Below are 26516 nucleotides of genomic sequence, written 5' to 3' on the forward strand. Positions count from 1 at the left end.
TTGTTTCTTATACTGATTTATGAACAGTCTAGGATTCGGAATGCGTTGCCCAGGATCACTGATCATCATTTCACTGAATGTCATCTTTTTTCACTTCTCTGCCCCTAGCACACATATTCCAAGCCTCTGTACCAGCAAGAATATAACTGCCCTTACCTATGAGTCTATAGGCTGTGTGAAGCACAATGCAAAATGTGAGATCTGGGGGTGGGGGTGCATTTATGTCTATTTATAATACGAGTTCTCTGAGGGAAAGACTATTCTCTTACTGCACGAAAGCCTACAGTGCTCTGTGAGTGGCAAACATTTCAATGTTGAGAGAATGTTGGTGAAGACTTCAGTCAAAGACTCGGCAATTTGACCCCTTCCTAGGAAAAGTCACCCTTGATTAGGACAAGTATATCATAGTGGGGAGCCTGGATGGCTCCTCCGGTTAAGGGTCTGACTTCGGCTCAGGTCATGATCTCACAGATTGTGGGTTCGAGCCCTGCTCAGGCTGTGTGCTGTCAGCTGACAGCACAGAGCCTGCTTCAGATCCTCTCTCCCTTTCTGCCTCTGCCCCTCCCCTGCTTGTGCTCTCTCTCTAAAATAAACATTAAAAAAGACAAGTATACAGTAGTACACACAGTGCTGTGTGCCCATCAAACCCGCTTTCCTCCTCTCCATCCCACCCATGTCCCCAACACCCAGATACACTGCATTTCACAGCCTCGTGTGTGGTTAGGTAGGGCTATCGGAATGAGTTCTAGTCCGTGGAATGTGGTGAGAGCTGACATACAGATCTCTAAAGCCTGACCTGCATAACCTAATGCACAATCCTCCTTTCTTTCTTTCCCCTAGACTGGGCGGGGGGGGGGGGCACATGCAGACGATCCTGTGGAGGACTCTCAGGCCACAGAGGATGGCGAGGCCACTACCCCGAAAAGGACCTGGATCCCCGGATGACAACATGGAGCAGAGCCCTCGTTCCCTATAGCCTCCCCCCTCCACTGTGTTTAGCCACTGAACTATTGGGATTGGAGAGCAATTAGCTGATCCCGACTAATTCTTTTGTCTTTACACATATATTCCCTCCTCCAAGATCATGGGCCAAAAGTTTCACTTCAGCCTGTAATATTGCATTGTTATCATTTTCTACCATTCGCTTTTCACCTCCCTCTTCCATCGTGACAACTGCCCTCCAGAGCACTACGGGCAGGAACTGCCCAGAGTCAATATGCTGAGAACGTCCCCCCTGATTCAAATTCCCATTAAAAGCAAACCAAAGTGAAATCAAAACCAGAGGCATGGGAAGTCAAACTGTTCTCAGGCCCGCTGCCCAGTGGCAATCAATCCTTAGGTCTGATGGCATGTCGGAACTGGCTCAAAGGCCCGACGTGATGTTCATAGCTGGTCAACATAGCATTTTAAGGAATAATTGCTGTCCTAATGCTTTTAGTTCCTAAGCTATTCCCTCACATGTTAATGTCAACGGCCAGCAGGACTGAACAAAGTCAGCCAGGGTTGGGCAAAAGAGGCAAATAGGCCAGAGGACCTATGGGCTAGGCAAGAGAGGATATGAAGAACCTGAAAAAAAATGTTTTTAGAAAGCGTGGTAGTCATTAGGGCTATTCATCAACATTCTTATTCTTCTCCTTTCAGACACATGATAGCATTGCACTCCCCTGTCCCCTAGAAGTCAAAACATGGCTGTGTGATTTGCTCTGGCCAATGACATTTGAGCAGAAGTAATCTGTGTTACTTCCAGGCAGAAGTCTTTAAGAACCACGGCAAAATTTGCTAAGTTCCCTTCCCATGTCACTGGAACTAAATTCCAGATGGCAACGCTCAGTCAGCCAGTGTCCCTGGATGAGAAAGCCATGTGCTACCTTAAGGTGCACAATAAGGAATAAACCTTTGTTTTAAGCCACTGAGATTTGTTGGTTGTGACTGCAGCATAATTTAGCCTATTCTGATTGCCACAGGGCATCCAACATTGGGTGAAGAATGGGCTTTCGTATTCAAAATGAGATGAAACATATTCCCACAATTTTTACATCTCTTCCCAAAATGAACTGAGGGGTCCCTTTCCCAAGGGGATGTTCATAAACACTCTACCAGCTGAAAACAGGTCCCACCTACTCATTGGACTTGGCACCTTATGTCTAGAAGAGGCATCATGGGTCAAATCTGACCTGCAGTTTGTTTTTGTAAATAAAGTTTTATTGGAACACAGACATGGCCGTTCATTCACATGTTGCTGACAGCTGCTTTCACACTATGATGGAAGAGTTATCGTAACAGAGGCAGTGCGGCCTGCAAGAGCCTAAGATATTTACTATCTAGACCTTTACAGAAAAAAAAAATTCCTGACCCCTGGTCTAGAAGAAGCCAAGAGGAAACAGATCCATGGAGTATCTGGAAAAGAAATCCAGCATGCCGTGCCACTCACAGTTAAGAGAACGCACTCTTGGTAGCTGTGTAACCAAGAGTATACACTGATCAAGAGTTGGCTTCGGGCCAAGAGTAGTGCTTCGGGCCTTTTTGGAGGTAGGCAAAGGTAGCCCTGGTACAGATGAGCTCCAATAATCACATCTTTAAAGCTCTGTTGTTTACCGACCCCAGTATCAGGATGGGGACAGGATCTGAACAAAGGATATACACAGTATATGTCAGGATTAGTGAACCTGACAGTCCTCAGGATGACTCAGTGGAAAGTTGCTTAAGTGCTTGCTCGAAATGATTCACTGCCTGGAGATTCCATGGCAAATGAGATTCTTAGGCTAAACTGGGCTGTACGGTTTGTCCACCGCCCTGAACTCAGCACAAAGCAAGCAGGCCGACCCTAAGCAAGGGAGCAGACTCTTGGAGGGTCTGATGAGGGTCTCAGCCTGCTGGGCGGATGTAGCCTCCGCTGTGGCCACTGGCTGCCCTCTGGGGGTGGGGGTGTATACGGCGTGGCTGGAATGCTAGGAATCCTGGACTGACTTAGCAGGCACTCCAATTGGCTTGGTGTTCTACATGCTCCAAAGATTTTCTCCAGTGTCCTTGGCATCCAATGACTATACTTGGGCTTAAGATTTTTAGGGCTGGGCGGGTCCCTGGAAGCCTTCAATCTCAATACCAGATCACTCCTTCATTAGGTGGTACCAACAAACGAGCTGGCCATTCCACTGCAGATGGGACCCAGGCCATTTGCTCCCTTGCTTCAGACTGGCTCTTGGCAGGGCCACCTGGAGGAGCCAGCTGCTTGGCTAAGACTCAGCCTTTGGTGGCTGTTAACAGGTTTTGCTTCAACTCAGCTATTTCTGAGTTACTGTCGGTTGGCTCTGGGTTGGGGACAAAGGCCTGGGGTGGGAAACAGAAAGAGGAAAAAAGAAGATGAAAATGTATACTTCACTTGGACTTAGGAGTTGAATGGTCTTCTTTTAGCAGTCGATTCTGAAGTCAGTGTGGACTGGATGTTTCCTCTCAGTTTCTAAGTGGACCGGTAAGACATTGCTCTCAAGTCCTACTCGAGGGATCTTTTGTTCTAGGTGATTGATTGTGTTTTGCTGGAGAAAAGTGGAGAAGGGAGAGCGTTATGCCTGATGTTCCTGGTTACCATCAAGTTTAGAGGATTCAGAATGCAGGTAGGCCCGAGAGCACAACGGGCTACAGCAGTTTCACTGGCCTGCGAGGCAGCTTCCAGAGGTGCCCTAGTTTGTACCTGAGTGCCTGCACAAGCCATGGTCACGTCCACGGAGTAGAGGCCCTGCCTCCCTGGGCTGAGACAGCATGAGCACGAGCCGACTCAAACACACTGAATGTCTGAGACAGAAACAGAATTTCTCGGAAAATATAACATAAAAAAGAACAGACAACGGGAAGGCCTTCGAGAATTCATTCATCCCATGAACGTGTGTCCAGAGCCTACACTGTGCCTTGGCACATGAGGAGATAAAGACAGACTTGGGGCCCAAATTATTTTCAAATATGAAGGCACTAATCTCAGTTATAAAGAGTGAAGACATTGGAAAGAAAAAGGGCATTTACTTTTCTGAAGCATGGTCCAGGAGGCAGGGAGATCCAGGTTCCAGGCTCAGCTACTTATAATGAGCGCTGTGGTTTCAGGCAAATTACAGTCTTTCTCAGTCTCCCCACTTGACAAATGCGAGGGGAAGGGGCTGGACAAAAGAATCTCTTCAAGACATGATTTTCTGTGGTTTTAGAATCTACCATTCCTGTCCTCAACAAATAATTGTAAGACACTGAACAGACGGGCAGAAGGTATGGAATTAAACTCGATGCAACAGAAAAGTACCCGATGAACGGTACAGAGCCATGCTATGCACTACAGTAGCTGCTAATTACGTGTGCCTGTGTATATTTAAACTAACTGATGTTAAATACCATTTAATTTTTTTTAATTTTTTTTAACGTTTATTTATTTTTGAGACAGAGAGAGACAGAGCATGAACAGGGGAGGATCAGAGAGAGAGGGAGACACAGAATCTGAAACAGGCTCCAGGCTCTGAGCGGTCAGCACAGAGCCCGACGCGGGGCTCGAACTCACAGACCATGAGATCATGACCTGAGCCGAAGTCGGACACTTAACCGACTGAGCCACCCAGGCGCCCCTAAATAACATTTTAAATGCAGTTCCATAAGAGACTCTTAAATATGGAGAACAAATAGAGGGTTACTGGAGGGGTTGTGGGAGGGGGGATGAGCTAAATGGGGAAGGGGCATTAAGGAATCCACTCCTGAAATCATTGTTGCACTATTTGCTAACTAATTTGGATGTAAATTTAAAAAAAAAAATTTTTTAATAAATAAATAAATAAGTAAATAAATAAATAAATAAATGCAGTTCCTCAATCACACTAGTCACATTTCAAAAGCCCAATGGCCACACGTGCTTGTGGCTGCCATATTGGATGCTAGAGATACAGAACAGCTCCATCATTGCAAAAAGTTCTGTTGGACAGCACCGGTATAGACAACTTGCACCAAAGATAACCAGAGAACACAGAACTGCTCCTCTGTGCCTTTTAGGTCTGGGCTCATCGTGCCTGTCCAGCTGTGACCAATGCTGACGCTCCCCAACGGTGGGGCTGTGCTCTGGCCCCCATTATTGCCTTCCTCAGAGAGCTCAGCTGCTCTACACTTCCTGCACTGACTCTGCTCCTTTGATCTTCTCGCAGGGCCTTTAGGAAAGCCAACAGCCATCCAGTCTTCTCATGAAAAATTCCCTTTTAAAGAGACATATGAATAATCTAGATAATCCAACAATGCGTGCATCTTTTAGAGTTCCCTGGGCAATTTGCAAGAGCTACGGTATGTAAAGTCTGACAGGGACCAGTTCCATTGATCAGCACTGTATTTATTATTTGGGAGAAGCAGGCATGGCCAAGACTGAGGATAAAGTCCTTACATGCTCCCTCCACAGCACTCTTAATAACATGAAAAAAAAAATCATCCCATGTAATCCCAAAGACTGATTTCAAATCAAAACAAAGCAAATAAAAGAAAGCAAAACAGAAGAAGAGTTAACACAGTCACAGGGGCTACCCAGGGTTCCTCTAGCTCATGGGATGGGTGTGGGTGTGAGTGTAAGGGTAGCAAGACTGTGTTTGTGAGGGTCATGTGTGTGTGAGCGGGGATGGGGGGGCAAACTTGGAGGCTTGCAGAGCGAGGGCGCTTAGGCAAATCTCTGACTCAGAGGAGGAGTCTCCGTTCCTCTTGGTGGGGAGAGGGGAATTCAACTTCTGTCAGACAACCTCATTGCCCCATTCCTCTCAAGGCGGGGGGGGGGGGGGCGGGGAGGACAGTGTCATAACACAGATAGTGTTAACGGCTGCTATTTTAACAATCAAATTCACTGCCCCGCGGCTGCCAGGAGAAACGGAACAGTCTTACTGCAAAGGGTGCAATTTTAAAAAATCAAATAAATAGCTGAAGGCACACTCACATTGAACTTGTGCCCAACTCAGTGTCAATCAACAAGTTTCCATTGAATGCTGGACAAGCCAACCCGCCTTCCAAAGGGAACACAGAAAACATTGTAAGTTCAGTTTGGGGGCAGCTGGATGATCTTTATGTATCCTGTCCCAGTTTTCTTTTTTCCCCTTTTGCTGCTTCCCTTCTCCAGCTAAGACTTTGTTCCCTCATCCAGCCCCTCCCAAGTTAATTTCTTTCTAATGCATCTTCCCGGCTCTGGCCCTAAGTGCTGTGATTCTTCCATTTTGTGAACCCACGCAGGAGGACAACGGACGGGGGACCTGGGCCTAAAGGCAGGTTTGCACCATCTGTGAAACAACAGCTTCCCACCTTGCATGCCCTCCAAGTGGAGGTGAAGAAAGTAAAGCCAAACATACACAAAGTAATGCTATGCCTCCACTTGAGAAAATTGACAGTTTGATAAGCGACGTCCTAAGAGATTATATCGTTCCAGGTTGAGGATGTGGCCTAGCGAGGCACAGATTGGAAACTAGCCAGATAGAGCCATGAAGTCTTAGCATCAAATCTTTATCTCCATCCTGGCCAGCATGTTCTCACCTCCCCAGACTCCACTGTGTGGCCCTGCACTCTCAGGGGCGCCTGGGTGGCTCAGTCGGTTGGGCGGCCAACTTTGGCTCAGGTTATAATCTTGTGGTCTGTGAGTTTGAGTCCCGTATTAGGCTCTGTGCTGACTGCTCAGAGCCTGGAGCCTGCTTCAGATTCTGTGTCTCCCTCTCTCTCTGCCCCTCCCCCATTCACACTCTTGTCTCTCTCTCTCTCTCTCTCTCTCTCTCTCTCTCTCTCTCTCTCACACAGACACACACACACACACACACACACAAATAAATAAACATTAAAAGAAGTATAAAAGGAACCTACATTTCTTGAGAGCGGGCTATGGACTGGGCTTGGTGCTAAGCCCCTTACATGTATTAATTCATTTAATCCTCACGACAGTCCTTCAAGGTAGGAGCTCTTATTATCCCCAGACACCTGCTCACACACACAGAATCCCACCCACTCACACGTGCACGTCACATACTCTCATACTCGCAATGAGTGTGTGGTCACTGAACAAAGGCCCTCGGCACTATCTCCTCAGTGCTTAGTTCTTCAAAAAGTCTTCTCCCCCAAGTCTGTCCCCCTGACATCCAGAATTCTATCTGTTGGGAATTCTTTAAGTGAAGTATTGACCTTTCTGCTGCTACAGGGTGAACCCTCCCTGGAAGGGATCACTCAGCCTCGTTCTCCTCAGACGTTAGTGCCTGTATGAGAGCTGAGTGGTGTGGACAGACGTGAGGATTTGGGGAACTGAAAGAGAGAACAAAAAAATGTCCGGGGGCACTGAAGACAAACTTCATGTACTCCCGATGTGTGCGGTGGGCCAGCTCTCCAAAATTAACTTCTAACTGTAGGGCATGCGAGGCCCTTTGAGACTCGGTCCCCACCGATTTGACCTCTCGAGCCTCCTCCCTCACAGACCATACCCAGTCCAGTCATGGTCCCACACGTGCCTCTGCACGTGCCCTCCCTTTCCTCCTCCTCCATCTGGAAAAGCTCCATTTGTCTGTCAGAACCCAGCTTGAGTAGTGACTTTTCTCTGAGGAGCCTGGCTCTTAGCTCTTGGAGAGTGTCTCTCCTCTTCCCTTCTCTGTCTGCCCAGCCCTGTCCACACCTCTACTGAAGTACTCATCACACTATGTTTTAGTGATCTCGTTAGGCCTGTCTCCCCACTGAGACTGTGGGCTGTCTGAGGCAGGGACTTTGAAACCTCACCACCATTCATGGGACCTGGCCCAAAGCTTGTACTCTGGAAACGTTTGTGAAATGAAGGAATAAGTGAGTGAGTGAGTGAGTGAGTGAGTGGACACGAACTGCCAACTTCTGGCCGGGAGGAGACTCCCTTCCCTGGCCTCCTCTGAATAAGGCTGCGGTCCAGTGTTTATCAATAGGGCCACCGGTGGAATTCGGACGGGACGTTTCTTCACTGCACTGCGTTCCCATTCACACCGTGGAACACGAAGCATCCCTGGTTCCTGCCTAGTCAATGCCGAGGACATCGCCCAGTCACTGTGATGACCAAAATAGTTCCCCAACATTTCCAAAGCCCTGGGAGAAGGGCGGGGGCGCTGCTCCTCCGGGGCTGGGAGGCAACACTATGGCAAGAGCTCTTTGCCCGGAGCCTGGTGGTCGGAGAGGCCCCCTGCAACAAGATGCTGGATGACAGGCTCCAGCCAGAACATGAATTCGTAAGAGCATAGACTGAAGCGCTCCTGGCCTGCTAAGAGGAATTATGGCAGCCTAATCAGCGCTCAACAACGCAGAGCAATGAAGCCCGCTCAATGTTTTTTTGTGACTGGAGGCAAGGGGCAGGCCTAGCCAAAAGAAAAAACACACCCAGTCAAGCTTTCATAGCAGTCCGGAGATTGTTACCTCGTCCCAGCATTGCCCCTACGGCTCTGCTAAGTGCTCACCCTGCTCTGGGAGCATCAGCATTACTGAGCAGCACAGCATACTCAGCACCTGTGAAAATCTCATCGGTGGGAAATACAAAGGAAAGGCAGAAAGGATGCCATTTATTTTGCCCCTCTTGCCTGACACTCACTAAACCTGTCACCTGTTTCCTTTGGAGCCCCCCCCAACCCTCAACTTTTCCCTCAGGCTGGAGACATATGGTCAGTGCCTGTTTATGGAGCTGCTGTCATTGGGATCTACGGGAACACGTACTGAAATGCCCAAGTGTCAAGCTTTGCCCACATTCCCTATTAATGATGCAATCTGGGGACTTGGGGTTCAAATTCCTTCTTTCCCCTGCTGGATACCACCTTGCTTATATACGCACCTCTTTATGCTTTTCAAAGCAATTTCCCATGTCAACTTTGTTTTCACTGTCAATGCAAACCTTAGTAGAAACCAGGAGTTATCACTCTCGTTTTACAAGTTGAGGAGACAGGCACACAGAGGCCAGTTAGGTCTGGACACGTTCCACAGTGAATGGGGGGAAGAGCAGGGTCATTCCCCCATCTCCCTTCTGGCCCTATGCCTTCCTGCTCCCATGATAGCACAGTTCAACTTCACCTCGGGGGAGAGAATGTGTACCCCACAGGAGCAAAGCTCTCTCCCCTTCCCAAATGTGGTCTTGATTCTGAAAGCCGATTGGGCCCTCTGCTCAGTGATACAGACCTGAAGCCGGAAGGCTTCATATGGATATCAACTTACTGGTGCACTCTGCAGTTCAGAGGGCAAAGCCCCAAATGCCCCCAAATGCCTTCTTATTAATTCCAAGGGGAGGAAACGCCCTTTCTCCAGGCTTTGGTACTAATCTGCTTTGTGGGGGGAAAAAAAAGAAAGAGAGGAAGAAAAAGAAAAGACCAGACCAGAGCAAACAAAACCAAAGCAAACACTAAGAAGACCAAAATAATGTAAACAATTAGACAAAAATAACAGGTCCCAAACAGCCAAATGCATAAACACAATCCTATGCTTAACTGTAACATTTAAAAGTTTTCTGGTCACCGTTCGCTTCCAATCATAACCATCCCAAAACAAAGGAAAACGTACTATCATTTAAAAATATATTATGGGGGCGCCTGGGTGGCTCAGTTGGTTAAGCATCTGACTTCAGCTCAGGTCATGATCTCACGGTTCCTGAGTTCAAGCCCCGCATCGGGCTCTGTGCTGACAGCTCAGAGCCTGGAGCCTGTTTCAGATTCTGTGTCTCCCTCTCTCTCTCTGACCACCCCCCCCATTCATGCTCTGTCTCTCTCTGTCTCAAAAATAAATAAACGTTAAAAAAAATTAAAAAAAAATAAAAATATATTATGCTGGGTACACCTGGGTGACTCAGTCGGTTAAACATCCGACTTCGGCTCAGGTCATGATCTCACAGTTCATGAGTTCGAGTCTCGCATAGGGCTCTGTGCTAGCAGCACGGAGCCTGCTTGGGATTCTCTCTTTCCTCTCTCTCTGCCCCTCCCCTGCACACACTGTTTCTCTCTCTCTCAAAATAAATAAATAAACTGGGGCGCCTGGGTGTCTCAGTCGGTTGAGCATCTGACTTCAGCTCAGGTCATGATCTCATGGTTCATGAGTTCAAGCCCTACATCAGGCTCTGTGCTGACAGCTCAGAACCTGGAGCCTGCTTCAGATTCTGTGTCTCCTTCTCTCTCTGACACTCCGTGGTTTACACTCTCTCTCTCTCTCTCAAAAATAAATAAACACTAAAAAAAAAAATTAAAACAAATAAATAAATAAACTTAAAAATAAAGTATTTTATGCTGGGAAACAGAACTTAAGTATCTAAAACATAAACAGACAGCAGAATTGATGATTATAAAGCAAACACCCCTGTAACTGCCATGTAGGTCAAAAAAGAGAGTATGGCTAACACCCTAGAAGGCCCATTCTCTCCCCACTGGAGGGAACAACAGTCCTGACTTTTGGGACAATCACTGCCTTTTTTCTTTTTACTACTGTTTTACCACATGTATGTAACTTCCTTAAACAATATAGTTTCATTTTGCCTGTTGTGAACTTCATATTAATCAAAACACACTGAATGCACTTGTTCATGGACGTGTGTCTTGCTTTTTTACTCAATGTCAAGCCTGAGCTGTAAGATGTCGACTTTTAAAAGACTTCTGCTCCCTTCTCCGTGCCAAAAAGCACAGGTGAGCTTTGAAACAACAGGGGTTTGAACTGCACAGGTCCACTTATACGCAGATTTTTTTTTTATATAAACTCAGTACAGTACCATGCACGTGCTTTCTCTTCCTTAGGATTTTAATGTTTTCTTTTCTCTAGCTTCCTTTATTGCAAGAACACAGCACTTAATACATATAACATACAAATATGTGTCAACTGTTCATGTTATCAGTAAAGCTTCCAGTTCAGCAGTAGGCTATTTGTAGTTTTTAGGAGAGTTGAAAATTATACCACATTTTCCACTGTGGGGCATCAGTGCCCCTCACCCCTGCTCAAGTTCATCATTCAAGGATCAACTGTGTTTCCTTGTAGTTAACATTGTTCTCCTACAGCCCATTTATATCCACTCTCCACCTTTGGAGGTGGAAGAAAAAAAGCTGATCAGCATCCTCTAGGGCCCATTTATTTATCTTTCAGAAGGATGTTTGAGTCCTTCCTTTACGGGGCTCAGTAATTACACTTTTCCTTCAACACTGCCTCTTAGGTTTGATACTATGATCCTTTAATAATCTTTTTAATGAAACCATACTGAATGGCTCCAGACATGATTTCCTTCAGTGAAGCAATCTCAGAAGCAGCCCTTTTGGAAATACACTTCTCTAGATCAAGAGAAACAGGGACACAGCTCTGCCCCTATGGATTTCTCCAGAAGACGACAAAAGCTGCCGGTCAATCAGCTGCTAACAGATGACACTGTCTGAAGTTCTGTAGGAAACATTAACAAGGAATACGTTGGTCATTACTGCCAGTTACCGCTTATCGTGGCCGTCAATGCTCAAGGCAGTGTGGTCTCTGGAGCCTTCTTTATCCTGTGAAAAGTGTGTTCTGACAATCGACATTTGCTAGATTCTTCTAAGACCCCTTGGTCATCTTCTGACTTCACTTGCTCATCTCTGCCACCGGCCTCTAGTCAAATTTCTTCTCTGCCTTCTTCCGCATTTGAGAAAGAAAGGCACACCACACCATGGATGAACCTCGAAGACACTACGCTAAGTGAAGGAAGGCAGTCACAAGAGGAAACATACTGTATGACTCCACTTACAGGAGGTACCTAGAGCAGTCAAATTCATAAAGACAGGAAGAAGAATGATGGCTGCCAGGGGCTGAAGGAGGGGGAAATGTAGATTTATTTAATGGTGACAGAGTTCCAGCTTGAGAAGATGAAAAACTCCCCGAGATGGATGGTGCTGCTGGTTGCATAACAACATGAATGTACTTAGTGCCACAACACTGTACGCTTAAAAGTGGTCAAAATGGTGGGGCGCCTGGGTGGTTCAGTCCGTTAAGCATCCGACTCATTTTGGCTCAGGTCACGATTGCACGGTTCGTGAGATCAAGCCCCGTGTCGGGCTCTGCATTGAAAGTGCAGAGCCTGCTTGGGATTCTCTTTCCCCGCCTCTCTCTCTGCCCCTCCTTTGCTCTCTCTCTCTTTCTCTCAAAATAAATAAATAATACAACATTTAAAAAATATTAAAAAGTGGCTAAATGGTAAATATTGTTATGTATATTTTACTACAATAAAATTTTTTACATAAGAAGACATTAAAAAGTACAAAGAAAAGAAGGGAAGGAGGGAGGTGAGAGGCAGGGAAAGAGAAAGGGAAACAAAGAAAAAGCAAGGAAGAAAGCAAGCCAAATTTCCCTGCCCCTCCTTCTCACTCCCCATTTCTGTCCTATTAAAATCATAAAGGAATCCACCATATAAAGGGTATGATGTTGAGTGTGGACTCTGATTTCGCCTTAGATCCTTGAAGGCATGACCTTGTGAATGTGAAAAAGAAAATCAACGTTGCACGAATTTGCTAAAGGAAAGAAAACTCGAGCTTACAGGGTCACTTACCTAATTTTTATGTTTTAAAAGTAACTTGTACTCCCAAGCTTGATGTCTTTCCCTTTCTCTCCAATTAAAAAGAAAATCCAACCAACCATCTTCCTACCCACAACTTTGATTCATCCCTTTCTCGGGTGCCCAGCTGGCTCAGTCGGTACAGCATGCGACTCTTGAACTCAGGGTTGTGAGTTCTAGCTGCACATAGGGCGTAGAGCCTAGTTAAAATTAATATAGATAGATAGATTGATAGATAGATAGATACCCCTTTTCTTTAAAGATACAGTGCATATCCTTCATAGCGTCTCTCCCATTCAAGGAGTACAACCCTATAAAAAACTGTTTCAGCAGCCACCCATCTACTACTGACTCACCTCGCACTCTCTGGGTCTTAGCGTCTATGTGGCAAAGATAAGAGAGAAACATCAAGCCATTTATACAATAGACTATTTTGATGGCCAAAAGTGGAGTCTTGCAAGGAGGTGGATTTTGGAACAAATTTCAATAACTGACACCCTAAAGTCTGCCAGTTTCTTAAATCACTTTTAGGGAATAGCTGACAGTGTAAAACTCTAAATACAAAAATCAGATGAAAATCATTCTAATAAAGACTGTTATTTATCTTAGTGGCTGCATCCAAAACCCTGGAGTGAAACCCTTTGGCTCTAGGCAACAGATAGCAAGGATATTTGGTTACTTCGAGAACATATTGGTTTTAAATTAACAACCCCAAAGTGAAAAACTGGAGAGCTGGCAACTCATCCTAGAAACCACCGTGTCCTCTGCCACGAATAAAGAACTTGCCCTTGATATTACAGAGAGGCGTGGTGCTCTGCAGGGCTGTGGAACGGGTAGAGCCGGACTCTCTAGCCTCCCCTCTTCAACCCCCACACACCAAATCTCTTCCAGGTACCCAGGCCAGTGGCCTCGGGATCTCCCCCCACCCAGCCACCCCCACTCTCTACCGTCGAATTCTGCTTTCTAGATGCTGCGTGCAGACTGAATTGAACTCGTTAATAAGAGTCAAGACCCCACTTTCAAAGGTAGATTGACTTCTCAGGAATCAAAGCCTGAATTAAGAAGGTGAAGCTGTAACAATGGTAGCATTTCAGGTGTCAGGCAACCTGGCAGGAAGTGGGGAAGGAGAGGGGGAGGCTGTTGCAATGCGGGCTGGACAGGTCTTGGAATCACAGGTGATGGGAAATCAAGGTAATAATCTCCTGCCCAACTTACTCGGAAAGCAGGCCCCGGTTTAAGAGTCAGCCCTGCAACCAGAAGAATGCTCAGTAAAGGACATCTTACTAATCCTTTCCTTAAAATACCCTAGATGTGACTCCTATTCCAAACTAAGTTGAAAACAGACTAAGCTGAAAACACTGATTTTATTTCAAACTATGTTGATTGCTTTTCCCTTTGAGAATTTCATTTGTTTATCAGCAGAAATTCCTGGGCTAATTCCGAGAAATGCCATTCATTTCTTGCCAACAACAAGTCATGGACAATGGGCGGGGTAGAAGGGAGAGCTCCCCACAGAGGGTCCTTCTTTCTGGATACAACGGCCAGGGGCTCTGAATGTGGAACACGGCAGAAGAGCAAAGCTTTACGTGGGAACCCCGGGAAAGCAGGGAGGCTGGCCACATGGGACAGTGTGCACATGTGACTTTAGGGTTGACCCTGGGAATGTGTCACGCAATCAAAGTATGTTTCTGAGGTACTTCTGTTCCCTATTACAGGAGAAACAATGTTGTCGTGTTGCCCCTGGCCCTTTGCACATGCACAGGGTCCTCTACTTGACGATCGTGTAGGCAGTGCTCTTAACCTCCTTTATCAAGATGTTCCCAGGGACTTCCAGGCAGTCCCCAGTCCAACTGCATCGGACCTCACTGAGGTGCTTGTTTAAAGTATAGAATACCCACTGCAGCCCAAATGAATCAGAATTTTTAGTGTTACGTCTGGGAGTCTGCATTTTATCAAATCTCTCCAGGTGGTCCTTAAGCACACTCAAGTTTGAGCAACACTAGTTTGGGGTCTTGTAAAAGGGCCTGATTCCCTAACGAACTTCTCCAAACTAAGCTGCTCTATTATAACTTATTGCTATAATAAATGACTTCTGGAAACTGAATGGCATAATCCAAGACTTCTTAAAACATACAGTAAAAAAAACACTAATCCTTCAGAGTGCCTTGAAACAAAACCAGCTGAATAAGTTTGAAAAATATTGCACTCCATACACCTCTCTGATAGATTTATAATGTATATTAATATATTAAAGGCTCTGAGAAGTCCTGCATCAAACAAAACGTATTTACCTTTCTCTAATCCAAAAAGTTTATCTGCCCAGAAACTCTCAAGTTTATTTGCCCATGTAAATGTTTTCCCTAGTGAGCTCAATTACCATCCCATACAATTGTGTTCCTTGCAACAAACTTTGGAAAAACACTGCTTTAACCCAGAAGAGTGACTGCGGTGGTGGAGGTTTCTTAAATATAGAAAACAAATGGAAGATGCATTTCGGACAAATGGGGCTTGTCAGTATCCCTCAATGAAGTGCCACCTTCTTTATCTTTTTGTGGGATCAGCTTCGCTTAACGTCCATTGAAAGAGAGAAGTTTTACTCTATGAAGCAAAGGCATAGTTTTCCTAAAAGTCTTGTTCTTAGATGACATAAGGGCTTCCAACTTACTGACAGGAAATCCCATTCTTTTTCTTTTTTAAAAAAATTTACTATTTATTTCTGAGAGAGACAGAGCATAAGCAAGCAGCGGGGGCGGGGGGGGGGGTGCGGTGGACAGATAGAAAGGGAGACACAGAATCCGAAGCAGGCTCCAGGCTCCGAGCTGTCAGCACAGAGCCCGACGCGGGGCTTGAACTCAAAGACCGTGAGATCATGACCCGAGCCAAAGTCCGATGCTTAACCGACTGAGGCACCCTGGCACCCCTCCCATTCTTCTTCAAAAGCAACTAAATCCCCAGGGTTTACCAGAGACAATGATCACCTCACCTGGACATGAGACAAGTTGGGTACCATTTTCCTGAAGGAGGTTTTAACCCTTCATACTCTGTGTTCAAGGGCCAAGTGTATGAGGAAAATAATAGAAATAAAGCATGGAAGACAGTGAAAGTCACTATGATGTGAAAGAACAGACTGTATAGATATGGAGGGTCTAGTGACCAAAAGAGACTATCTCTGTGGATACCTCTCAAACATTGGTATAAGAAACTAACAATAATAGGGGCGCCTGAGTGGCTCAGTCGGTTAAGCGTCTGACTTCGGCTCAGGTCATGATCTCGTAGCTTGTGAGTTCAAGCCCCGTGCTGGACTCTGTGCTGACAGCTTGGAGCCTGGAGCCGCCTTTGGATTCTGTGTCTCCCTCTCTCTCTATTCCTCCCTTATTTGCGCTCTGTCTATATCTCTTTCAAAAATGAATGAACATTTTAAAAAAATTTTTAAAGAGAAACTAACAGCAACAATAATAATAAAGTAAAGCTCCTGCTATCCAGAGACCAATGTCCTAGAATCCCCAGGGTTTGGGATGGCTTTTTTGGATAGGTTTTTTTTTAAATACATTCTTCTTTTGCGGGCAAGGAAATGGCCCCCAACTGATCATCTTGCATACAGAGTCGAATTAAATGGAAAGATTATGGCAGCTGGCTGTTAGTGTTTAAAAGGAATTGACCCTTTTCAATAAAATCAAAAGGGGACACAGAATTCAGAAAAGAACCAAAGGAGAGAGGAGAGAGCAATGGAGATCACACACGAATGATGGCAATAGCAGCACTCAGCAGCCACGTGGAGGGAAGGCAGCAGATACTCAAAGAGTTGAACCAAAAGAAGATGGGGTGGCTTTGAAATCCAGAAGAGATTCTTTAGTGAGTTACACATATAATCACTATACGACTCAGAAATCCCACTCTCAGGTATACCCCCCAAATAACTGAAAACATATGCCACAGAACAACTTGTACATAAATGTTCACAGCAGCACTGTTCACAACAGCCAAAAGGTGGAAAGAACCCAAATGTCCATGCTTCCATTTACATGAAATGGCCAGAATAGGGAAAATTCATAGAAACAGAAAGCAGATTAGTGGTTCCCAGGGGCTGGTGGAGAGAGGGGATAATGATCGTTTAAGGGGCACAGGGTTTCCTTCTGGGGTGCTGAAAAATTTGGGGACCTAGATTAGAGGTGATGGTTGCCCCCCATTGTGAATGTTCTTAATGCCACTGAGCTGTACACTCTAAAATCATAAATTTTAGGTTATGTGTACTTTACCACAATAACAATTAAAGAAACGCCCCCCCCCCCTTAAACTTTTGCCCTAAAAAACACTGGAGGGAGTAAAACAAGGCTTGTTTGCTTGATTCACTTAACGCTAGCAGTCACAGACACGGGCACGTAGTCATAGGACAGGAAGGGGAACACAATGTGTAGAGAGTTCAGCGATTAAAGATCAAAAACCAGATTCAGAGTGGCCGAGTGACCTGCAACCCTCACTAGGAACTGTCAAAGGCCGAATGCTGTGTCTCCACCTCATCTTATAAAGGCTATTTCCACTATGGTACAGATTTGCATGATCCGATCTTGTTCAGATGCGAGTGGTAAATAAGAGAATGCTATTGGTATAAAGTAGAAACTGCATTGGTTCATACATGACTTTCCCCAGCACATTAACATTTTGCACCATCAAGGGACAGCAGCATTATCAAGGGACAGCAGCATCATCAAGGGACAACATGAACACAACTGAAATCAGCAAGTTGTGAAAACATACAGTAATCTACCCAATCCCCTTTCACCCCACATTCTTCCTCTTGGCTCAGTTTGGCCCTACTTGTAAGTCTTGCAAGTGCTTGTAACAAGACTCTTTCTGATCTTTGTGCATTTTTCTCGTCTCTAAAACTCAGCAGTTTCAAATCTTCTTTCTTCCCCCTTTCCCCAAGCTGATGACACCATTTTAAAACGTGAGGTCTATACTTACTGTAATATTCTTTTATTTATTAGAAATCTAAGATGCCTTTTTAAGCCACACTAGTTGTTTATTAATATAGTTCTTTTGTTAGTACTTTGGTTACAAAGTTGCATAAGTTTCCAGTTATTTTCTCCAATCTTGTTTGTTCTTTGAGCCTTGTTATTTTTCAGCATATAATTTTGCAGAATGTGGGGATTTTCAAAAACGCATCTATGGCAGCCACTCTGGAAAACAGTACGGAGTTTCCTCGAAAAGTTAAAAATAGAACTACCCTATGATCCAGCAATTGCACTACTAGGTATTTACCCAAAAGATCCAAAAATACTGATTCCAAGGACTACACGAAGCCCAATGCTTAACTGACTGAGCCACCCAGGCGCACCATCAAAGCCCAATGTTTATAGCAGCATTATCAACAATAGCCAAATAGCGACAAGAGCCCAATGTCCATCAACTGGTGAATTGGACAAAGCGGAGGTGGTATATATGGAGTGGAGTATTACTCAGCCATCAAAAAGAATGGAATCTTGCCGTTTGCAACAATGTGGATGGAACTAGAGAGTATTATGCTAAGCAAAGTAAGTCATTCAAGGAAAGACAAATACCATATGATTTCACTCATATGTGGAACTTAACAAACAGAACAAATGAACGTGGGGGTAGAAAAAGAGAGCTGAACCAAGAAACAGACTCTTAACTAGACAGAACACACTGATGGTTACTGGAGGGGAGGCGGGTAGAGGGATGCGGGAAATAGGGGGCAAGGATTAAGGAGGGCAGTTGTCATGATGAGCACCAGGTGTTGAATGGAAGTGTTGAATCACTCTATTCTACACCTGAAACTAATATTACACTGTATGTTAACTAACTGGAATTTAAATTAAAACTTGAAAATGTAATTAAGAAATCCACATATCACATTATAGCAGAAATGCTTGTATCTGCTAGCTAGTTCACAACCCAACTCCCGTCAAGATACAAATGATGGGGCACCGTGGTTCAGTGGGTTGAGCATTCAACTCTTGATATCCACTCAGGTCATGATCTGAGTTGTGGGATGGAGCCCCAGGTCCAACTCTGCACTGAGCGTGGAGCCTGCTTAGGATTCTCTCTCTCCCTCTCCCCCACTCATGCTCCCCCCTCTCTCTCAAGAAAATAAAATAAATTGTTTTCAAAATAAAAAAAAAGAGAGAGACAAATGGCATAGGGTTTCCAGCTTCTCCTTACAGTAACACACAGACTATAGTGCTATACTGGAAAGGTCATTTCTTTAACCTCCCTTGAATTTAAAAGACTGTGGTGAGGGATACCTCTCTTGGTAAAGCCACACTATCACTGACCCTTAAAATCACATCATGGAACTAATATTTTTTCACCGTTAGCCAAAAGGGAACGCTGTGGATTAGGTCTCTGGTAAGAGATAAAATCAGGTATGTTGGCAATTTTATAACAGCTCTTTAATGACCCACGGATGCTAGAAAACCCCAACAGGAACCCAAATTTCTGAATTCTGAGTAGCGAATTAATTAAGATTAGCCATTAAAACAATTGTAGATAGTATCATGATTTAGACTCCTGGTCCCTATAAAAGTCTTCGTTTCATGATAAAATTATATATAAAGAACAAAAGGAAAGGATCCCTGTCCTTTCTCTCTTCCTCCCCTTTACCACTCCACTTCACCAAAAGAGATCTGGAATTTTGTTCCTATAAATCTCTCAATATCATGGACTATGAGAGTCCTGCTTATTGACTGGGATGGATTTAGTGACCCTTCTGACTTCTGTGCAGCCTTCACTTTGTCATTAAGAATGTTCTAAATTTGAGGCACCTGGGTGGCTCTGTGCGTTAAGCGTCTGACTCTTGATTTCGGCTCAGGTCATGATCTCGTGGTTCATGAGACTGAGCCCTGAGTCGGGCTCTGCGCTGACACTGTGGAGCCTGCTTGGGATTCTCTCTCTCCTTCTCTCTTTCTCTCTGCCCCTCCCCTGCTCACTCTCTCTCTCAAAATAAATAAGTCTAAAAAAAAAAAAAAAAGAAAGAAATGTTCTAACTTCCATGCAGCACCTGCCTCTTCAGGCATAGTAGAGCACGCTGTCATATGTGACCAAGACCTGACCTCTCTGCCCCAGATACTTGGGGAAGCCCTGATGAAAAAAAATTTTCGTTTTCTCTTCATGGGAATCAATATAGATTTCTCTCAGGTAATTCTGGAAAAGCAGTGTGCGTACTTTGCCACAGTTCAACAGGAACTGCAGGAGACAACCCCAAATACAGGTGGGAACCTCGGAAATTTCCGGGGTAGGGAGTTTGGAGAGCAAGAACCAGGGTGAACAGAGAAACAAATGGGGGGCGAAGGCTCTTGTGTCTTCTCCAACGGAAGATGAGCTCCAGGCGTATCTAGCAGGACCCTCCCACTGAATCCATCTCCAACCATATGAACGTCCCTAGTCAATAGGGCTACAGAATGGTATGCAAGGCCAAACCTTGGGTATATAGCTTCCTCATTTGTTTTCTCGTTTTGATACAGAACTTGTTCATCATCCTGGCCTATAAATCTTCTACTTTGCAATGAAAACATTTTCATCACAGTGCCTTCCATTGGGTTAAGACAGAAAATTAGAGCCCCCTCCTTTGACCAAACATTCCTGTGGCCCTGAAGGCAGGAGTTTCCTCATGCCTAATAATCACTGGGGCAGAAGGAATACAGAGGAGTCATCACAGCCAGTGCCCCGTCTCAAAGCAGAACAGTGACAACTTTATCTCAGATGGGTGGGTACCTTTTTATTTACAGAAATATGCTGTAAAGAGACGGAAATTCTCCTTAGTCATTTATTCTGGGATTTAACAGCCACCGTGTCCCAAAGTTCATCCCTTTATCAAACTCCATTCTTCTCTGCTATGGTTTAATTAAACCTGTTCACTCTTGTTTGATCTTCAATAGCAAGAAGAGGTGGTCTGCATTCCTGTTCAATATGGCCCAGAGAGCACAGGAGAGAACTCCCTGCTCTTTTCCCACCAAAGAGTGAGGGATGAAATGTAAAACTAACAATAAAGAAAAATGAGCAAATAAATGAGGGAGTAAGTAAAAAATAAATAAATAAAAAGTTAAAAAAGGTTTTTAAATATTTATTTTTGAGAGAGAGAGGGAGACAGGGCGCGAGCAGGAGAGGGGCAGAGAGAGAGAGGGAGAGGGAGACACAGAATCCGAAGCAGACTCTGGGCCCTGAGCTGTCAGCACAGAGAACCTTGAGATCATGAACCTTGATCTTGAACCTTGAGAACCCACGAACCTTGAGAACCCACGAACCTTGAGATCATGACCCAAGCTGAAGTTGGATGCTTAACTGACTGAGCCACCCAGGTGCCCCAATAAATAAAAACTTTGAAACTGCAAAATCATGCCCAGAAACAAAAACAAGACTCCTTGTGGAATAAAACATAGAACAAAAGTACAGCAATAAAGGGAAGGGGCCAAAGCTGTATGGTCCATATGGCAGCTGAGACTGGATACAGACAGTTGGGACCAGACAGCCAGGCAAGAACTATGGCCTCCAAGTGGCTTCTCATGTAAAGGTGGAGACTAGGGCCCCACTCCTCACATGTAAACAGGGATGGACATAGCTCTGCCCACCTGAGGCGGCTCTCCCAAGGTAGGCAGCTGTAGCTGAGGTCACAGTACAAGATCATTATCAGGGACTAGCACTGCACAAGAAAACAGAGGTCGAAATAGACCATCCAGGCATAAGGGAGCCCAAGCTGAAACACTAATGTAAACACTAGTGTAAACACTAATGTAAACACCTGGTTCAGAGCTAAGTGAACTGTGTGGCCTGGAACAATCTTTCCATCAGGAAGGAAGGCCTTATCCAAACAAACAAGCAAACAAACATTTTAGAAAACAAGGGGAAATTCAGATCTAAGAAAAGCCGTCAAGAAACCCAGTACAACTGAGAATTCTCACCAGGAAAAAATACAAACATTTAACCTATCTAAAATGGACCCTAAATAAACATTTAAATGCATTAAAGAAATAAAGAATAAGGTCCCAAGAAATAATAACAAGGGTTTATAAAACAGCAATATGTAGATATTTTAAAATGTAGTTCAAAAACTTAGGGGGAAATACAGTTATTGAAAATAAAAGAACAAACAGAACCCAACAGATGGCCTGAATAGTAGGCATGAAAAGGCCTGAGAAAGAATTCACGAATTGGAGGACAGAACCGAAGTAATGTATCATTACGGGGAGTATGCCAAGACAGAAAAAATAAAAGAAGCATGAAAAGATAGAGGATAAATTAAATGAGCTGCAAAAACATATGTCAAAGGCAACTTTGAGAACGAGGAGAAAAGAAGGGTAAGATGTAATGTTCAGAAAAACCATGAGTAAGAATTGAAGAGAAACTTGCGTCTTTTGGCTGAAAAAATGATGGACTGAGCAGGCTAAAGAAAAATAAATCACACATCTACACCGTTCGTCATGTGCCTCAAAGAAAAAGAGGAAATCTTAAAAGCTGGAAGAAGGAGAAAACAGGTTGCCTAGAAAAGAACTACAGTCCAACACCATACTTGTTATCCCCAAAGGAAGGAAGTCAACAGACCATTTATTAGTATCTTCAAAGCGTTGAGGAAAATTTTTTAGCCAGCCAAATTATCATTCAAGGATGAGGGCAAAATAAAGACATTTTTGCATATAAGGACTGGGGAACCTTCGTACTACCTCCCACAGAAAGAACTGTTAAATAAGCCTTAAAGACAAATTTCTCTTTTCTGGTATTGATGGCCTCGATTCCTTTAAAACTTGTCTTTTCTCCCAAAGGAACTGCTGGCTTATACTTTGCTTTTTCTCAATACTTGCTTCCTATTCTGCAGCTGGGGTAGGTGATAGCCATATTGCACTCTACTGTCTTCGGCCCTGTGTTTTGTATCTGGGTCATGCCTCAACCTCCCTCCCAGGGAAGAACAATGTCTACATAGCTTCGATACATTCCTACGGCATGAGACCACTTTTGGAGGCTTCCGGTGGAAAACAAAGTGGAAAAAAATCTCCAGGTTGGCCTTTTTAATGGGAAATTTTTCTCCCACCTACCAAACCTCTCCTTTGTAATCCAGTTTCAGTAGAAGCAGCAAAGAAAGAAATATCAAACCTGTAAGCCTCATTTAGGGATTTATTACAAAAACCAACTTGCAGGTAGATCTTCCGCCAGGTCAGTCTCTTACATCTTGAAGCACATACTGTCATCATCAATACTCAGAATGATAAGTGTATGACATGGCATGATCTTTTGCCACGGGGGAAAGAAGTCCCTGTGTTCATCAGCGTGTATTTTCTGATCCAGGAAAGTGTAGTTCACAAAGGGGGTGACCGAGAGGGTTTGGGGGCTTCTTCTCCATTAAACACCTCCATCCTTATAACTGAAATGTTAACTGCATTTTCATTGAACCTTATTCCTAGCCCCATTCCTACCACTGCTGCCCTGACACTTTGGGTTCCTCTCTTTTAAGTTCTGGAGATTCTTTACTACTTTAAAAAAGCACCACCTACGCCCTAGACTAGTGGTCCTTCGTGTCCGTAGGGTCACGTACACCCCCTTTACAAATACCAGTAAGATTATGGATGGTCTCTAAAGGAGTTTACATGTAGACATAGTTACACCAAAAATGAAACCGTTTTAGAGGGTTCACTGACCCCATAAAGCCCACCCACGGACTCCACCTCGAGCACCTCCATCCTAGAGGAAAAAAAGATCAATTTACAGGACCACAAGGCTTCTACTGCCCAGATCCCAAGGCCATCACTTAGCTTTTCTTAGGCCTGCTGTCCGGCCCACAGCATTCTCTTAATCATTCCACGCCTGCATGCCTCTGGTGTGGGAGCCAGGCCCCAGTCAGACGTGAACAAAGTGTCATTGAGGGAGCCGCTGCCTCAGACAAACACCCTAGCCGCAAACCATCAAAGTAGACGGTTCTAACGGCCTTGTGAAAGTCTCTGCCCGCCTCCCCCTTAGATTTGCTCTTAACAATGTGTACATAATAACTGTGCAGTCTGGAGGAGGTGACTATTCAGCAGGCAGGCAGCTTTATACTATCATAAACCTCACTGGTTCAGCTCCTTTGATTTATGCAATCCCAGCACTAATTGCTTGAGACACGTGCCGCCATGCTACAATTCCCCTGGTGCCTGCTGCCCATGGCAGGAAGAGGCTGTTTATGGCACGAACTCTCTGGGCCACAATTCCCTTCCCCCAACTGACATCCACCTTCAAATGATTAAAAGCCCAATGAAAATCTGTTACTGGGCACCCAATAACTTATTAGAGCTTAGAATGGGCCCCGCTTGGGCTATAAACAGCATTTAGGGGCCAGCATGGCCTGCCTAAAAGCGTCCTATTGTTATTTCTGTCTGGAAGTTTCCCTTCTGGGGAATTAGGCAGATGGAGTGGGTTGGGTGGAAGAGGGAGGAAGGAGAACCACAGCGGGGAAAGAGAGAGGCGATCTGGTTTTACCTGGGCAGCGCGGGCAGCACAGATGTGGAATATGCACAGGGGAGACGCAGTGAAGGCTTGGACATCTGACTCGGCTGCAAAGCACATTCCCATTCTGAAAGAGAGGAGGCAACCACGAGAAAAAAAATGAATGTCTTTCAAAGGTCACCTGTGGTCATGCCAGTCTGGGAAACAGGCACGCAGAGACTCACCCAGACAGTGAATGACGCATTCCCAAGGAGCTGAATGAAATCAGCATTTTCTTCCCTTTTCTCATCACTAGCACGTCTGCTGGGTTGGTGGATAGCTGGCTGGCATATCTTTCTGAAGCTGGGGTCACCACTGCTCTCGTTTTCAAAGCCTCCCGCCAACTGCAGACAAAAGCTCCTCCTGGCCTGGCTTTGTGGTGTTTCTAGCTTTTCTGGCTCCAGCTGCACATCCACAAGAGCCTAGTCTAATTACACTATCACCTGCTCAATACCACCGGAGGGAAGGGATAACCAGTGATGGGTCCCCCTTAGCTGCTACCCACCCCTGGGCGTGGAGACATCCCTGACACATGGGTCCTGGATTCCACGTAACTCTGCCTGGGTCCAGCAGGCTGAATGCCTCCTCTCCGCCTTTCCTGTTTCAGTCTAAGTTTTCGGAGAACAAGCTAGGCTTTGGAATTGAGAGGATTACCTAGTGTGCCTGGTGGCGGGGGCAGGGGGAAGGGGGAGGGCGGTGACTGGGTCCCTGCCCAATTTACAATGACAAGATCCCTAGCTCTGACAGCTCTCAGCCATCGCTAGATCATGGGAGGCCTTTGGAAATCAATTGGGCATTAGCATATTTCCATCCATAATTCATTCCAAGCAAGGGTTACTTGCATCTATCACGCTCTTGTGGGGGAAGAGGGTGACAAAGAGGATGTGGAAAGAGAAGATGCCAGCCCTTGAGCTGTTGGCTTTGGGATCATATTAACATTTTCCCTGCCCTGCAGACAGCAAAGCTCAGCCCCCAAGGGTTAGCTGTCCATTTCCAATGTGTTGGGTCAAGAATCTGACACAATCTTGTCATACCAGGCAGTTAATCAGTCCCCAGATGCCCTATTTGATACCTGCCCTGGCCATTTAAAGAGGCAGGCTTCTTTGATCCAAATCCAAATGACCTTACCAGAAACCTTTTTCTTTTCTCATGGACTTTCTAGAACAAATTTTTGGAGTGTTGCATTTGGAAACACCACAGAGCCTCCTTTTGTGCCACACTCCTCAGAGCCAGGTGGTATCATCTTGAACTGAAATCACCAAAGCACATCAGAAACCACTCCTTCTGGCTGAGGCCTATGCTGATGCTTCCTTAATGCACTGAACTGAATTCTGTTCTAGAGTTAATAGATTAACAAAAATAACAGTCATAGTGATAGTGATGATGACGATGACAGCAGCTGATGTCTCTTGAATGCTGTGACCAAGCACTGTTGTAACTGAAATGTATTAGTGAATTTAATCCTTACCACACCCATATGAAATACATAGTATCATGATCCCATTTTAAAGAAAAAGAAGCTGAAGGGATCGCAGAGAGGTTAGGTAACTTGTCCAACATAACACGGCTCACAGGTGGCAGAGCCTGGATTGGAAACATGGTCTGTCTTGACCCCGGAGCCCGGTAGCCTCTTAACATTACCTCCTACTGCCCCAAGTTTAGATTTTCACATCCTTAAGATTCTAGAAGTCCAAATTTCTGTTTAAATGGCAAAAGAATCTGGCTTGCAAGTGACTGCTTCTGTTCTACCTGGGCACTTGGGAGGAGATACAGTCCTTCCACAAGGTCTCACGTGAGAGGCTGGTCTTGAAAATTCTTTCCATCTGCTCAGAGTTCTCTATTCTCAAGGCCTGGTACAAGGCTTCCTTTCCCAATTGGCCTAGTGCAGTGGTCCCCACCAGGGGTCATTTTGCTCCCCAAGCAACTCTGGCCATATCTTGAGACATTTTTGGTTGTCATAACTGGGATTGGTGCTATTGGTGTCTAGTGGGTAGAGGCCAGGGACACTGCTAAATATCCTACACAGTCCGGGATGGGCCCTACAACAAGGAAATATCTGTACCGGAATGTCAATAGTGTAGAGATTGAGAAACCCTGGCCTACTATGTGATGGTAGAAGCTTATCCAGAAAGATGGACCACACCTGTGGCCCTGGGTCAAGGCCACGGAAAGAAGAAGATACTGCCTGTTTTGTCTATTGCAAAGATGGCATTTAACGTATCCAAACACCTCTCCGAATGATTGGTCAGGAGCCAAGGCCACGCCAAAAGAACTCCAATCATCAGCAGGTACAGGCCAAGGTTTCACAGCCTCGATCCTAATTATAGTTTCTGGTGGAGACAACAAAAAATACACTCTCCCAAGGAACCAGTGTATAACCTGTCCTCATCTTTTCTCTAAAGGCCAGCCTTGAACATGATCTTCGAAAACGGTTTTGTCTTACAATCCAGGTATTCTAATTGAGCTTTGCTTCCCCATTCCCGGGAATCAAACTCTTCTGCCTTCTCCCACCATGTCCCATATCATTTGGCTAAGAGAC

General features: G+C 45.1%; 1 protein-coding gene across 9 annotated transcripts in view; it reads right to left on the reverse strand.

The window, feature by feature from the left end:
- Positions 1 to 26516, reverse strand: part of CHRDL1 (chordin like 1) — a 116204-nt gene that overhangs the window by 58148 nt on the left and 31540 nt on the right. For 4 of the 9 annotated variants that reach the window (XM_027054986.2, XM_027054985.2, XM_053201547.1 and 1 more), the window contains exon 4: positions 23972 to 24065. In XM_027054986.2, coding sequence (XP_026910787.1) covers positions 23972 to 24065 — 94 coding nt within the window. Of the gene's footprint in view, positions 1 to 23971; positions 24066 to 24162; positions 24400 to 24482; positions 24611 to 26516 lie in introns of those variants that run through there. The other 5 variants (XM_027054982.2, XM_027054983.2, XM_027054981.2 and 2 more) reach the window with 3 other exon arrangements.

The sequence above is a fragment of the Acinonyx jubatus genome, chromosome X (genome assembly GCF_027475565.1).
Source record: "Acinonyx jubatus isolate Ajub_Pintada_27869175 chromosome X, VMU_Ajub_asm_v1.0, whole genome shotgun sequence".
In the NCBI taxonomy this organism is placed as follows: domain Eukaryota; kingdom Metazoa; phylum Chordata; class Mammalia; order Carnivora; family Felidae; genus Acinonyx; species Acinonyx jubatus.